Source organism: Carettochelys insculpta, chromosome 1 (genome assembly GCF_033958435.1).
Source record: "Carettochelys insculpta isolate YL-2023 chromosome 1, ASM3395843v1, whole genome shotgun sequence".
Classification (NCBI taxonomy): domain Eukaryota; kingdom Metazoa; phylum Chordata; order Testudines; family Carettochelyidae; genus Carettochelys; species Carettochelys insculpta.
In genome coordinates, this window is record NC_134137.1 from 355,213,954 (window position 1) to 355,230,024 (window position 16,071).

The 16,071-nt window shown below is 42.4% G+C and overlaps 1 protein-coding gene across 1 annotated transcript in view; it reads left to right on the forward strand.

Moving 5' to 3' along the window:
- The window catches only part of RELN (reelin), a 543,431-nt gene that overhangs the window by 217,551 nt on the left and 309,809 nt on the right, over window positions 1-16,071 (forward strand). The window contains exon 4 of the mRNA XM_075016845.1: window positions 10,690-10,760. Within this exon, the coding sequence (XP_074872946.1) occupies window positions 10,690-10,760 (71 nt within the window). The remainder of the gene's footprint in view (window positions 1-10,689; window positions 10,761-16,071) is intronic.

A 16,071-nucleotide genomic window follows, 5' to 3' on the forward strand; every position in this document is an offset into this window, starting at 1 on the left:
ATAAAACACACTTCCTCTTTCTACAAAAAAGAAAAGAGAATAAATTTTCTTCATTACTTCATTCCTCAGGATACTTCAACCACAATAACAGTAGCTCGACCAACAACATTGTTAACCTTTCAAACTACCAACTCAGCCCAGCAGAGGAGTCTCTCTTATCCCGGGGTCTTTCCTTCTGCCCTACCTCCTCCACGAACTTAATACAATTCTGTGGTGACCTTGAAGCCTTCTTTCGCCGCCTCCGTCTAAAGAAGTTTTTCCAGCACACCTGTGAACAACAGTCTGACTCTCTCGACCCCCCTACCAACAACAAAAGAAGAAGAACTCTATGTGGACTCTCCCTGAGGGTCGTAGTGAAAGTCTGGACTTCTACGTAAAGTGCTTCCGCAACCGTGCTCAGGCTGACATTATACACAAACGATGCCAAATGAGAGACAATCTCACCTATGCTGAATGCCATGCTGTTCACAGTCTCAAAAATAACCCAGACATCATAATCAAACCAGCAGACAAAGGGAGTGCTGTTGTCATCCTGAATAAGTCAGACTATGAACAGGAGGCAGCCAGACAACTTTCCAACACCACATTTTACAGACCTCTCTCCGCTGATCCCACTTTGGAATTCCAAAGGAAATTACAACAACTACTGAAGGAACTCCCTGCTGCTACTCGGGACCTCATTTACTCAGACACACCATCTGAGCCGCAGCCTGGATTATTCTATTTCCTTCCCAAAATCCACAAACCTGGAAACCCTGGACACCCTATCATTTCAGGTACTGGCACCCTTACCACCGGACTATCCAGTTACGTGGACTCCCTCCTCAAACCCTATACCACCAACACTCCCAGCTATATCCGAGATACCACTGACTTCCTGAGGAAATTACAAAACATCAGAAAAGTTCCTGATAACACCATCCTTGCCACAATGGATGTAGAGGCTCTGTACACTAATATTCCACATAAAGACGGATTACAAGCAATCAGGAATACCATCCCTGATGCCACCACAGCCAATCTGGTGTCTGACCTCTGTAACTTTGTTCTCACACACAATCATTTCCGTTTTGGGGACAATTTATACCTCTAGATTAGTGGAACTGCTATGGGCACCCGCATGGCCCCATAATATGCTAATATATTTATGGCTGACCTGGAACAAGGATTCCTCAGCTCTCGTCCCCTGTTACCACTCCTCTACTTAAGATACATTGATGACATCTTTATGATTTGGACCCATGGTACAGAGGCTCTAGAAGAATTCCACAGAGACTTTAACAATCTACACCCCACCATCAACTTATGCCTCGATTACAACATGCAAGAGAAACATTTCCTGGACACTACAGTACTAATCAAGGATGGGCTGATCAGTACCACACTGTACCAAAAACCTACTGATCGCTATACTTATCTACACCCTTCTAGTTTCCATCCTGCACATGTGACTACATCCATTGCTTACAGTCAAGCTCTTAGGTACAATCGCATTTGTTCTGATCCAACTGACAGAGACCAAAAACTACAAGAACTTTACCAAATATTCATAAACCTGAATTACCCACCAGGAGAAGTAAAAAAACAAATCAACAGGGCCAGACGCATACCCAGTAACCAGCTACTCCAAGATCAGCCCAAAAAAGCCAAGAACAGAACACCACTGGTCATCAACTACAGCCCCCAACTCAGACCACTGCAACGAATTATTAAAGACCTACAACCTATTCTTAATCAGGATGCTACACTCCAGAAGGCCCTGGGTGACATGCCTGTTCCCTCCTACAGACAACCTCCCAACCTCATGAGGATCCTTACTAACAGCCACAGCCTGTACCCCAGGAACACCAGTCCTGGAACCTTTCCCTGCAACAAAGCTTGCTGCCAGCTTTGTCCACATATCTTCTCTGGAAATACCATCACTGGACCTAACCAGGTTACTCAGAGAATCATGGGCACTTTCTCATGCTCCTCTACTAACATCATATATGCCATCATGTGCCAACAATGCCCAGATGCTTTGTATATTGGACAGACTTCTAACTCCCTTAGACAAAGGGTCAACGGGCACAAAACAGACATCAAAACACTCCAGATCCACAAACCAGTTAGTCAACATTTTAATGGAATGGGGCATTCTGTCAATGACCTCAAGGTATGTGTGTTACTGAAGAGAAATTATCGCACCGTTTTAGAAAGAGAAGTGGACGAGCTGACATTTATATTCAAATTCGGCACATTAACACGTGGTTTAATTCGTAAAGGTATGTGTGTTACTGAAGAAGAATTATCCCTCCGTTCTGGAAAGGGAAACAGCCGAGCTGGCTTTTATATTCAAATTCGGCACATTAACACATGGTTTAAATCGTGATGGGAACTTTCTGATTCACTATAGGGGCTCGTCTGCATACTTAACTCAATCTAATTCTTGACCTTCCCCCCGCCACCCCTCCACTCTCTGATTTGCTCACCTTGATTATCTTTTTCTGATTTGTCCTCCTTGCTTACTGTTTTTGATTCTCTGTGCCTTAAATATTGAGTCTGTTCTGGTCTGGATATGGTCTGAAGAAGTGGGTCTGTCCCACGAAAGCTCACCTAATAAACTATTTTGCTTGTCTTTAAAGTGCTACTTGACTGCCTTTTGTTTTGATAGTTGTAAATAGTTTAGGTAGTTACTTATCACTTGTAAACAGTTTTCAGTTAGTTGTCAGTGACATGAGGCAGGACTTTAACCCCTCTTGGCACTTTGGTGCCAGGGGATGCCTGGCTCCCCAGGTTTCAAAACCTGTTCAAAATGTGGCAAATGAATGCCCAAGAGTGATCCACACAGGAGTTTTTGCCTTGGTGAGGCACACCTTCGTGAATGTTGCTCCATCTGTAAGACCTTCAAGCCTAGTACTCTAAAGGGCAGAGCGCAATGTTTAAAAGTCCAACTAATGGAAGTGCCCTTGCTCATGGACATTTCCCCGGTGGGAGCTCAGAGCAGTGCATCATCATTGCAGAGCGCTCTGGCATCATCAGTGCCATCAGAAAGCTCCTGATGTTGGGACCAGGGGTCGGCACCTAGCGCTTCAAGGTGACAAAGAAGTCAGTCCCCAGTGCCTCGCTGTAAAAAGAGGCGTGAACCCAAAAGGGTCAAGTGCCAAGAACCCTCCAAGGCATCTGCCAGATTGCACTATGAGTTGGGTCATGAACTGCAGGCATTGATGCTGGCACGAGGTGGGAACCTGTACTTTCCGAGGCTGCCCTCAATGCTGGAGACATTCAGTGCAGCACAGGGCCTGTTACAGATTACGGTGCCTGGACCAACACCATGCTGAGAGCCCTCATTGCCATTGAAAGGACCATCCCAGACGCAGGTGCCAATGCAGACCAATGGGCAGGAGTCATCCTTTATGGCACCGTCACAGTTCCTGGTACCAGACCAGCCTCCACAGTGCAGACCAACTACGTTGACCCAGTTCATCACACTTTATCACACGGCACAAGGGAGACAGGAGCCTGCACAAATCACAGGCCTCATGGCACCACCTTGATACTCAGTGTCAGAGTTGGTGTCGGAGTCCAGCTGTTATTACTCCATCTCGGTCAGGAGCAGGAGTAGGAGATCATCGCACTGAAGCGGATGTTGTCACTGGAGCTGTCACCCTGTGGAAGAGGGTTGGCAGGCATCCCCTCAAGGTGCATCTCAGTGGCCCTTTTAGACCCTGTGGGTGGTCCATGAAATGCAAGGGCAGGCTGTGGGAATACCTACTAGGGCACCCGGCACTCCCGAGGTGCCAAGGACATCACTATTGGCATCACTGGTGGCGCCTCTTTTAGAACAATCACAGGGGCTGACTATGAGAGAGGCCCCTTTGGTGAGCTCAGCATCAGTGTCGGCACCATCACAAATGGCACCAACGGAACTCTGGGCACTGCCCTGGCAGGCACCAGGACCTATGGCACCACCGGTAATGGCACCAGATGCCTCCCATCTCAATGCAAAGTGCCAGACATTCTGCTCATGCCAGAATAGGAGCCCGGGCTCCTGGGCAAATGTGTTCAGCGCTCACTGGTCAGGACCTTTGCTTTGCACCTTCTCTCTGATACCACTCATCCACCAAACCCTACTCAAAATTTGGTCAGACCAGGCATCCATCATCCTAGTGGCGCCAGCACGGGCTTGGCAACACTGGTACTCAATCCTCTTGGAGCTGTCCATCTGCAACCCAATCATACTCCCGTTACGCCCAGACCTGTTGACACAGGAGGAGGGGAGACTTCAGCACCCCAAACTTCAAGCACTACATCTCACAGTGTGGAAGCTCTATGGCTAAAAGTGGTGGAGCTCTTGTGCTTTTGGATGGGTGAAAGACATGTTGTTGAACAGCAGGAAGCCCTCCACAAGGGTAACATATGCAGCCAAACGGAAAAGATTTTCTCTCTGGGGAGCTTAAAAGGGGTTATTCCTGAGACAGACTCTGATACCGGTTATTCTGGACTATTTGTTCTTGAGTCAGGAAGGGTTATCAATATCCTTTATCAAGGTGCACTTAGTGGCTCTCTTGGCCTTTCATCCTGGGCCAGGTCTATCATCGGTCTTCTCAGACCCTGTGGTAAAAAAGTTTATGAAGGGCCTGGAAAGGGCCAGGCTGCAGTTGCGACCCCCTCTGCCGGTGTGGGACCTCAGTCTGGTATTGTTGAGACTCATGGGGGCACCTTTTGAACCCCTTGCTTCCTGTTCCATCCTATTTCTTAGTTACAAAACAGCATTCTTGGTGGCCATTACCTTGGCCAAGAGGGTGTCTGAACTAAGGGCTCTGATGGTGGACCCACTCTATATGGTGTTCCACAAGGACAAGGTCAGGTTTTTCATCTTTCTTAATGGTAATTTTAGTGAAAGAGTGTTGTACGTAATTATATCTAAAGCTAATTAATAAAAATATAAAATTAACCAGTGAACTTTGAGACATCTTTGTATCTCAGGGTTATGCTCCAGAACAAAAATTGAGCAGGAGAGAAAATGTAACAGTTTCTGAAAATGTAGCTGAGAATTCAGTAGGTTGTTCTCTTTCCTCTTCCTTTTTGTTGAATCCATGCCCCAGCATGAGACTTGGGCACACAGCTGCTGAAGATAACACCTGTCAGATGAAACATAAAATAAAGCTCCTATGCTGCTTTCATAGGAATAGCTTAGAAACACTGAGGTTAGAGCTAAAAAAGTCCTGTAAGATTATTCATTCCACCTGTCTGGCATTTTAAGAATAGTCCCCACAGTTTATTTTTAGAGTTTTTTCTAATTTTGTTGTATATATCTCAAACAAAGGGGCTGATTTTTTTTTTGTGATAAAGCATATGAAAAAGGCTGTCATGGGGAACAAAAGATCAAAGTTACAAATGTGTATTTAAAATGTCTGAAGTCTATCTCCAAGGAGAAGTTGATTGGAAAAATTTAAGTAATAACTTAAAACCTTTTAACAGTGCCTTCAGGTTCAGCCCTTCAGCAGTGCATAATGTGGATGGGGGAGAAAACACTGATGCTTATTCTTCAGAGCTGCTTTCCTACCTCAGCCTCTGTCAAAGCAATAAGAGCAGCAGCTCTGCATAAATGCCTTTTTTACACTGACAGTAGCCAGAAGTATTGAAGAATCCATTACCTCCCAGTCTCAAGCTCCACCATTAGCCCTAATTATGGCGTTCTAAGTGTTCTTTCTCTCCCTTATCTACCATGTAGCACACATTTTAACATGACAACTCTCAATGACCCAATTTCATTATCTTTCAGAAATCATGGATTTCTTTAACATGAAAAAAATCAGATATTCCACATTTTCTCTCACAAATATACACATTTAGATATGGTGTTCATCCTTGTTTTCTGCTCTAAATTGTTGTGTAGTGTTGGTACATGATGATTACATTATTTTTGAGGCAGACATGGTACTTGTATGTCCATTTAAGACCCAAATCCAGCAAGTATGTGTGAGTAATTTATGCATATGAATGGTATCTTAAGGTTGTAAATGTATACCACTGATGAGATCCTCATTTGTACAAGGACACTCGTGTAGTTGCAAGATTGAGGCCTTAGATTATTCTTCAGGTCTTTGGAATTCCTTGCTGTACAAATACCTGCTATTTAAATAATCATTAACTCTTTAAAAAGAAAATCTAGAGTAATGGATAATCCCAAATGCAGGGGCTCAGTCCTCTGCTGTGCTGGATTTATGCTTTGTAAAGCCAAGAGAGTGGTGTGGGGAAGGTAGTACTAAGCCACCATTCTATTCTTTTGATCCTGGGTAGAGTAAATAAAAAGTTGATGATATTTTGGGGGAAAAAATCAAAGCAATTGGATTTTTATTTAAATTATGTTTGTGATGGTTATGTAAGTATAGCAAGTTTATTTAAAATAAAACCTGAATTTAATACAAAATAAATTACAGCCTAAATTTATGAACATCTCTGAAAACATTTAATTAAAAAAATAATTGTGTTGATTCCATGAGCCTCTCTATTAAAAGCTTTGAGGTAAAGGGATTGCTTTTCTACACACACAAACACAAAATGTTTTCTTAATTGTAATGTTTGACATTAAGCTTTATAAATATGGCACAAAACATGGTTTGATTTTGTGAAAAAATCAGGGGCTATGGTACCGGGTTCGAGAAAGTGCCAAAGTCTTCACAGGCAGTGGGACCTGGCCTCTGATCCAGGAGACACCATCAAGTAGCTCTTCAGGATCATAGACTGAGGCCACCTAGCTGAAACTATTATCTTATTTTATGTCTGCCTATTGAACTCATAAGCTACATCTACACAGGCAGCCTCTGTCAACAGAGAACCCTCGACAGTACTTCTATCGACAGATCACATGTACACATAAAAGTGGCTCAAAAGAGCAAGCCACTGTGTTGACAGAGCACAGCCAGACTGCCTTGCCCTCTGTCGACAGAACAGCTAACTGGAAGCTCAGCAAAAAGGGCTGGCAGGGGAACCTCAAGCCCTGTCTGTTGACAGAACTGTCTACAGGGCATTCTGTTAACAAAATGCTGTCGACAGACACCCTGTACCTGAATGGGGAGAGGTATAACTCTGTTGAGTAAAGAGCTCACTTCTGTGGACAAACTCTCAACAGAGCACCTGAGCTGTGTAGACACTCTGAGTTTTGTTGATAAAAGCCCCGTTCTGTCAATGGAAGGTACCCATGTAGACAGGGCCATATTGGCGTAGTTCTCAAGTCACTACTGTAGTGTGTAGGCTCCATACATTTATAGAAACTTTCACTTCAGATCATGGGAAAAATCACCAATCTATCCAGTAACTGCCATCACTTGTTTCTGGATGGTTCTGGGCATTTCAGGTAAATTACCTTATTTTGTGTCTCAGCACATGTACACAGAGGAACAAACAGAAATCCATTAATTCCTCTTCTGAGTGTCTCTCTATCTCTAAACAGATAAAATATGTGACTTACACAAGCAGAAATCTTTGGTTGTTGTTAATCACTGAATATTGTCAAAAAAAAAAAAAGCAGGGGTGGAACCAATGAGGTGGCCTGCAGCTTGCCTTGATCCTGTTCCCTTCCCCCGCCCCCCCCCCAGCAGCTGCGCTTCTATGTGGCATTTTGGAGTCCGGAAGAACGGTCTTCCAGACTCCAAGTCATGTGACATTATGCTAATGAGGTGCGGGGAATTTGCATCCATGCCTCATTAGCATCTTTCGCTCCCTGTATTAGCATGCCACTTCTGAAGGAAGTGGCCTGTGTAGAAATGGCCCATGACATTTCAGATTTAAATATCTGAAACCAGGAAATTTATGATTTTTAGAATCCTATGGCTAAGAAATTGGCAAGAAATTTTTCTCCTCTCTGCACTAGATATTAGGAGTGCCAACCTCATTTCCCATCCTCTTTAGGTTGTCTTTTCCTAATTGGCTTCCAGTTTGGCTTATCAGGGAACTGGACACCTTACTGAACAATTATCTGCATTGGGCACCTGCAGTTCTTGAGAAAATTAATTTTATAATCTAAACTACCCACTGGCTCCCTGAGCTGCTGGGTGGAAGGTAAAGATTTGAGAATGAAAGAAAAACTCCCCAAAAGACAAGCAGGTAGCCTGAAAACTCAGCCCTGCTCTAATGCAAAGGGGAGAAGTGCTGGTGAGGGGCCGCTTCTTCCCAGGAATACAATGGTGGACTTGGACATGAGGAAGGGTGCTTGGGAGCCAACAGACTTATGCTATACCCTTCTGTGCAACCAATCAGAATCAACCATGTAGGTACCCTCTTCAAGCCTGTAAAGAGACAAGGGAGGATCCATTCCTTAAAGGAGCCAAGAATTTTGTTTCCTTGGTGTTAGCCGGTGGCCGGGTAATGTGCGGTGAGGTACCCCCTGGGTCCTAAACAACCCAGTTTTTTACTGTTAGAGCAGGGAGCTCCTAGCACTCTCACTTATGGCCAGGCTGTGGTAACCAAACGGTTAAAGTTCTTTTTGTTGTGCCGGCTGTGTTGCAGTGACAAAAGGGTTAACAGCAGTAAGGCTCAGAGCTTAACTAGTTACAAGTTTATTAAGCTACAGTTATAAGCGTGCGGTTACAAAGGCTATTGTTTACTTCTTATATGCTAGCAAAGTACAGGTGTTAACAAGTTATGTTACAATCTAATACAGAGATATCTGTTACCATCTAACACAATGATATCTTGACACAACGACGTCTAGTTACAGAGCTCTAATTCTTTAGCTGTGCACAAAAAGAAAGGAGACCTAGCATGGGTATATCTTACCCTCTCTACGTCTCTCGATACCAGCGTAGCCAAGCCGGATCGGTCACTCAATTCCGCAGAAAGATGAATACGAGGTTGGGCGTCCCCAGTTGTGGACCTCGGGAGGCAATCACCTGACCCGACCAGCAGGTAGTTGGTGGAGATGCACTCAAAGTTAAAGTTCTGCTGGGCCCACCTTTTATACCCCTTTTTGGGTTACGTATTCTCTTTCTTATCTATGGTGCCAGATCATACTGGTCTGTCTTTTGGACGCCAGTTTGTTACAAGGGCATTTCTTACTTAATTTGCACTTGTAAGACAGGAGGTAAGCAATTTGAGAGTACAGGACATTCTTTTTGCGGGGGCGGGGACTTCCCCTTCTGGGATGGTTGTGTGGTCATCAAATTCATCAATGCCAGCTGGGGTGATTTCCTGAGGGTCCTCCCCACCTCCTTCTCTTGTTGACAGTTTGGCCTGTTAGCCTTTTATCTGTACTTTCTGCTTCTCAGGGTCACGATAAGCTAGCACATCTGGGCCTCAATGAGGGCATCAAAGACTGTGCTGTCAGCAGCCGTTTCCGTGCCCTGTGTGCTTCTCAGTGGAGAGGGGCAGCGAGCAAGCTGGCTTGTAAGGGGGAGACTTTGTCTGGCTACACTTGGTTGGCAAAGATAAAAAGTCCTACATCTTTTTGAGGCTGAGAGTGCTGGTCTGTTTTGCTAGTAGGAAATAGTAATGACTGTTATCTAATTTGCCTTTTTAGTAAGCAAATACTGTGGCCAATATTTTTAAAAAACTTTATGAAAATTTAGTTTATTAATGAAATTTAGTTTTTTTAAAGTCTGTCGATCAGTTCACTTCATCAATATGTTAAATTTGCCATTGTGATGTAAACTGAACACTATGAAATACATTAATTCTATATACAATATATGTTACTTACATGGGGAAAAAGGTATATTTTAGACATTATTTTTCAAAACCAATGAAATTACATGGTATAGCTCCAGTCCTGTAAACTGGTCCTGGACGGCGAGAGCCTGAGCTCCAGCTTGAGCCCTAATGTGAACACAGCTACATATTTAGCACACTGTCATCAGCTCCACAAGCACATGCCTGTGGCCCCAGACTGGAAAACTCACATCCAGATGCAGACATGCCCTCCGAGCCCATCACCAAAATTAGTTAGAGTTTTTCCACAAAAGTCAACCAGAACACAGTGTAGCCACAGGTTTGCAACACTGACACAAAATCACTAATATATTTAATTTATATTATGTTATATCTGCCAAGATGACAAACTTGATATACATATGCCACCACAGTTAATCAGGCACATATGAATGATCAAAAGGAAAATTAAAGCTCTGAGGAGAGGAGCTTTTCATTGACAAACATCAATACCATGGCAGCTTGAGATGGGCTTTGCCTTGGAAACCTATTGCAGCTAAAACAATGAGTTGTGCATTTATTCCTTTTTGTTTTGGCAGACACATTGCTTTTGAGGAGTCATGCAAATAAATGTCAATTTCTCCAGAACTAATATCACTATTGCTTTTTGGTTTATCTGACAGTGATTTTACAAGGGCTGCTTAGTGAGAATCTCTGTCCTACTATTCCTCTTACCTTCCACAACAGCCCTTCTAGGCAAAGCCCTTTAGTTTTGTAAAATGGTTAGACTTCTCCAGGTGGTGATCTGAAATTTAACATTCTCTGCTGAGACCTGTGCTGGTGAATAGCATATTGTGGTGACTTTTTACTACTGGATGAATCATTTTGGTTCAAGTAAAGCAAAATGAATAGAATTAATTACAGCAATATAAAAATAAACAAGTTTTTCTTCCAAAAACAGAAATAGAAGGAAAAGCCAGAAACTCATTTTTGATTTGCCAATTATTTCATGTACATAATTTTTCCTTTTTGTTTATTGTTGTTTCTTTATATGTCCAGGGCAACAGCTACTCACAGGGGCCAAGTTATATTCAAGGATGCCTTAGCACAGCAGTTGTGTGAACAGGGAGGTAAGAACTATTGCATTTTAAAATTTAATGCCAAATGTGTTTTCTGCATTTTAACTCATATTAGTGTTGTTCATCATGGAGGCTATTTCACTGATCATGGAAAATCCAAAGTTAGAGTCTTTTTGTACCCTCAAGCCAGTTACCCTTTTACATTTGCACCCTCCAATGAATGATCAAGATTTCATATGTAGGTCCCAATTGTTAAACAAGAAGGAATGTAAAATTATTTTGAATTGCTATCATATTCTAAAATACTCTGAAATGTCTGAAACATTGATAACCTCTGTTTTTGTCAGAAACACAAATTGAATAACTCTGACTGTATTAACTGTAAAAAAAAAAAGAAAAAGAGAAAGGAAGAGAAAGAAAGAGAGAGAAAGAAAGAAAGAAAGAAAAGACAAAATAATACAATTGGCCTGCAGCTAAAGTTTCACTTATCATTGATCTAGATGGTATCTTTGTAGAAAACTTGATTTCTCATTTTGCAAAAGTAGGTCATCAGATTTTTGCTAGTCAGCTGTAACATTTGATCATTCTTAAAGCTAAACAGGACTGTTTGAAGTAAACTAACTGCTTCAAAAATCAGATTGTTGCTACAGGTTATCATATAAATCCTTTTGAGGAATCATCAGACAATAAATATTATATTGTGAAAGTATGTCTTCAAACAGGACATACTACAGTGAACAATCTTAATTAAAACACTTGATACTGAAACCAGTATCCATCATGTATGGTGGAAAAAAAAAACAAGGATTTTTTGCATTTACACTGGCTTAGAGTTTTATGTCTACATTTCCAAAAAATCTCATTTCTGTGCTGAAGGGGACAGTGGAACATAGGCCAGTCCTAAAGAAATATTCCAAAATTGGAGGTGCATTGTGCAGATTCCTAAATAAGGGGAAATCCCACAAAATAACCCCATTGAAACATCAGACAGAAGTGCGGGTGTTTTTAACGAGTTTGAGAATGTTTTTATGTTCAGCTGTTTTTAGGAAGACACAGCTGAATATCTGAATGAAAAACAAAATTGAGCTGTGGGTGGTAGACTTATGAAGGGCCTTGAACGTGAGGACAAGAAACTTTAATTTGATGGTGGATAAAAAATGGGAAGCAACTAGAAGGATTCAGAGGAGGCTGACATACTCACCATGATGAGCTGGGAAGATGGTCTTTTGAATGAACTCCAGAATATGACTAGAGAGGCTGGGGAAGTCATAATACATTTTTTGTTATTATTGTTCTTACTGTAGCACCTACAAGCCACAGTCATAAACCAGAAGCTGTTATGCTGGGTGCTGTATGAAGGTTACGGTAATCAAGCTGGGAGATGATGAAAGTCTGAATCAGAGTTTTCCATGTGGAAACAGAAAGAAAGGGTTAAATTTTGGAAATGTGGCTGAAGAATAGACAAGATATAGATATGGCCTTCATGTGCAGGGCAAGAGATTGGAGGAGCTGCAGGAGCTTGGGAAGATGGTATTGTTGTGAACAGTCACGTGATTTCAAGAGGACAGCAATGGAGTTCAGTTCTGGGTATGTTAAATTTGAGCTGACAGTGCAACTTCTTTATGAAGACTCAGAGGAATGGACAGAGATACGAGTTTGGTTGGTGTCACTAAGCCTACTTTCCTCACAGTTCCAAAGCATATGCTGCCAAACCACAGCTTTTGCAAGAAGGCTTCTTTTGTTAATAGAGTTAACCCACTTCAAGTCTGATCCTCACCCTGACATTCTGGCTGTTTCTACATATGCTAATAAAATGCCCAAAATATGCTAATGAGGCATGGATACAAATTCCCCGTGCCTCATTAGCATAAAGTCACGTGATTTGGAGTCTGGAAAATTTTTGGGAAGAAGGGGCCTCCAGAAGAAGGACTTCCTTCCGGAAGACCCCCTCGGGGCCCACACTTCTAAACAGCGTTTTGGAGTCCAGAAGAACATCTTTTGGATTCCAAATCATATGACCTTATTCTAATGAGGGGTGGGGAATTAGCATCCACGTCTCATTAGCATATTTCAGGCCATTTATTAGCGTGCCACTTTCTGGCATTTGTAAAAACAGCCTCTGAGTGCAGAAAGTGAGGGCTCACTAGAGACCTTAAAAATACCTAGCATCTATAAGGTTCTGCTTAAAAGCTTCCCAAGGTCACGGATTTCCTGAGCCTACCACTACCGCTCTTTAAAACCCAGGAAGACACACTTGGGATGTCTCCCTGTGGGGTAACCCAAGCTCTTAATCCTCCCTTAGGAGAGACCTTGAAAACAAAGAGGAAGAAGTTAAGCTGCAATCTGATAGCTGACCTTTCAGTCTTAGACATGCATACAAACAGATCCTTCTCTAGGAAATAGGAATTAAATCATTACCTTAAAAAGGTAATTTATTAACAAAACAAAAGATTTATGCAGTAAACTATAATTGGTTGCTAGGTGCTACAGAGCAACCGAAATAAAAAGTAGGGGAAAGCACAGAGAATTACTTCCCTGGGATTTACTTTAAATGTTAGTGTACAGGGGTTACATCAGCCAGGCTGAAAAGTCCTGCAACTAACCCAAAATAAAAATAACCTGATTGCATTTGACCAGACATTTCCTTTCTACTTACATATCTGTATGCCCAAAACTTCATGTGGCCTGGATATTTACTGAATTCCTTAAGCCTGATCAAGATTAAATATCATTGTCTCTGTCTCCTCTGGCCACTCAAATAAAGACCCCCTCAGCAGGTAACTGGTTCAATTCAAAAATCACCCACTCTGTTTGCATTGGCTCACTTGGCTGCTTGCCATAGAGAACCCACTCTCTCTGGGTTTAACCCTTTACAGTTATTCATGACAGCTCAGCAAACAGAAAACTGTCCTAACTAATTCCTTAGCCTAAGGCTTCAGAGCCAGCCCTCCCAGGGGTTTCTGGCATGCCTTGTCCTGGCAGCCTGCTCTACTTTCTCCTTAGAGCAAACACCCCATAACTGCTTCCTACCTTCACAAGAGCTAGTTCCATTCTGGTGGCTTTCCTGCCCCAGTGCGTAGCCTGTCTACATCCATCTCCTTTAGTTGTGCACTAGCAGCCCTTTATAGGCCCACGTGTAGCCCAGCTCTCTTTAATTGGCTGGATTGGACTCCCATGTTTTGGTGTATGGAAGCTGGCCTTAGTCTGTCCACAGAGACCAGTTGCCCAGTGACTGAAAGATGAAGATCAGTCAGGACTTAAAAGGGAGACTTGCAGGGTCAATAAGTTAAGGATGGCAATCAAAGCCTTGTGAGAGACGAGCTCATCAAAGAGTCAGAATGTATGTAGAGGTGTTCACAGACAGAACCAAGTGAAAACCACATGAAGACTAGGAGGGGGAAGAGGGCTCCAGTAAAGTGATGCTAAAAAATGATGGGAGAGGTATGAGAGAGAAGCATAATGAAAGTTAGGGAATGATAAGTTGTTGAGAAAGAGCATATGACTGCATAGGTACTGGAACAAGGGGTGCTACTGCATCCCCTGGCTTGAAGTGACTTCCCTTATATGCAGAGTTTACAGTTTGATTCAGTGACTCTCAGCATCACTGTAAAAATTCTGGCACCTCTGTATAGCTGCCAGCAGCACGGTAGACCAGAAGAATACGGCCAAAGCAATGAGATTTGTCTGGGCTGTCAGAGATTTTGGTGAGAGCAGCTGAAGGGGAGTAGTGAGGGCAGATGGCAATGTGTACTGCTTTTGACAGTGATATCTCAGGATTATTTCCCAGCAATATTAACAGCAAGGGATTTTATTCCTTTCACTCTACTATGCTGCAATTTTGTGTGAAGTCTGAGACTTCATCATGATCTGCAAAGTGTGTATTGTCTTACAAAATGATCAGTTATACTACTAAAAGTCCTCTGAATTCATGGCAATTAACGGGTCAGCTGTTAAGTAGCATCAGGAAGTTGTATGTTAAGTACATAGAATAAAATATCTAATTCTGCACTAGCTCTGCTGATTCCTCAGCCTCTTAAATGTGAAATTCTGTTACTGAAATAGGTATTTAGTTCCTTTTACTGCATTCCCCACTTTAGTCCATCTCTCCTTGTACTCTAACAGCTATTGAGTTTTCCATCATGCGGTAGGTAAACCTCCTAATACCCTTTCTGCCCATAATACTTATGCAATCTTTTTACTGATCACCTCAAATCTAGCACACTGGTCTTGCCTTGCACACATCTTTGAAGCTCTGTTTTCCCAAACACCTCATTTCATCTTCATAACTTCACAACAAAAGAGTACTTAACCATTGGAACAATTTATCCAAGGCTGTGGGGGATTCTCCATCACTGTCAATTTCAAGTCAAGATTGGATATTACTCTAAGATATGCTAACTTTCAGAGAGAAATTATTTCTGCGAAGTTCTGTGGGCTGTTGTGAAGGGGTTTGCTCCCCACAGGTAGTCAGGGCAGGGTGTGACAGATGATCTTTTGTCTTGGAAACCCCTGTTGATGGCTGCTATAGCCCTGCAGTAGTCTGTCCACTTTTTGACTCAGCCTTCCAATTGGGCCCTAAGTCATATCTACCCTTCCAGGTTAACAAATGTTAGCTCCACAGCTCACAAGAGGCTTCAGGCTTCACTTGGCAAATGTCCCAGTGTCAGAATTCACTGTGGTATGGTGTCTTCCTAGTCCTGGGATTCTAATCCAGGACCCAAAAATAGGCAGCTGAGTCCTGCAGCCTGGAGTGTTATTTGACTGCCTCCCTGGATATTGCCTATCAGTCTTTCCACACCAGAGAAAAGCAAAGATACGTAAGTTTCAGATTTGAGAGGCAGAGGAATCAGCACTCTTCCTAGATAGTTGCTTCCCATTTTGTATGTGTGAAAGTGATTGCTCCTTCCTATGTGGAGTGCTTTGCATTTGTTCATATTGAATTTCATCCTGTTTACCTCAGACCATTTCTCCAGTTTGTCCAGATCGTTTTGAATTGTAACTCTATCATCCAAAGCACTTGTAACCCCTCCCAACTTGGAATCATCCACAAATTTTATAAACATACTCACTGTGCCATTATCTAAAAATCATTTATGAAGATATTGAACAGAATTGGTACCAAAACTGATCCCTACTTCTTATGCCTTTCCAGCATCACTGTGAACCATCAGTTACTACTCTCTGGGAATGGTTATCCAAATAGTTACTCATCATCCTTATAGAAGCTCTCTTTAGGTTATACTTACCTAGTTTATTAATGACAAGGTCATGCAAGACTGCATCAAAAACCTGACTAAAGTCTAGGTATACCACTTCTCCTTTATACAAGGCTTGTTATCGTGTCAAAGAAAGCTTTCAGGTT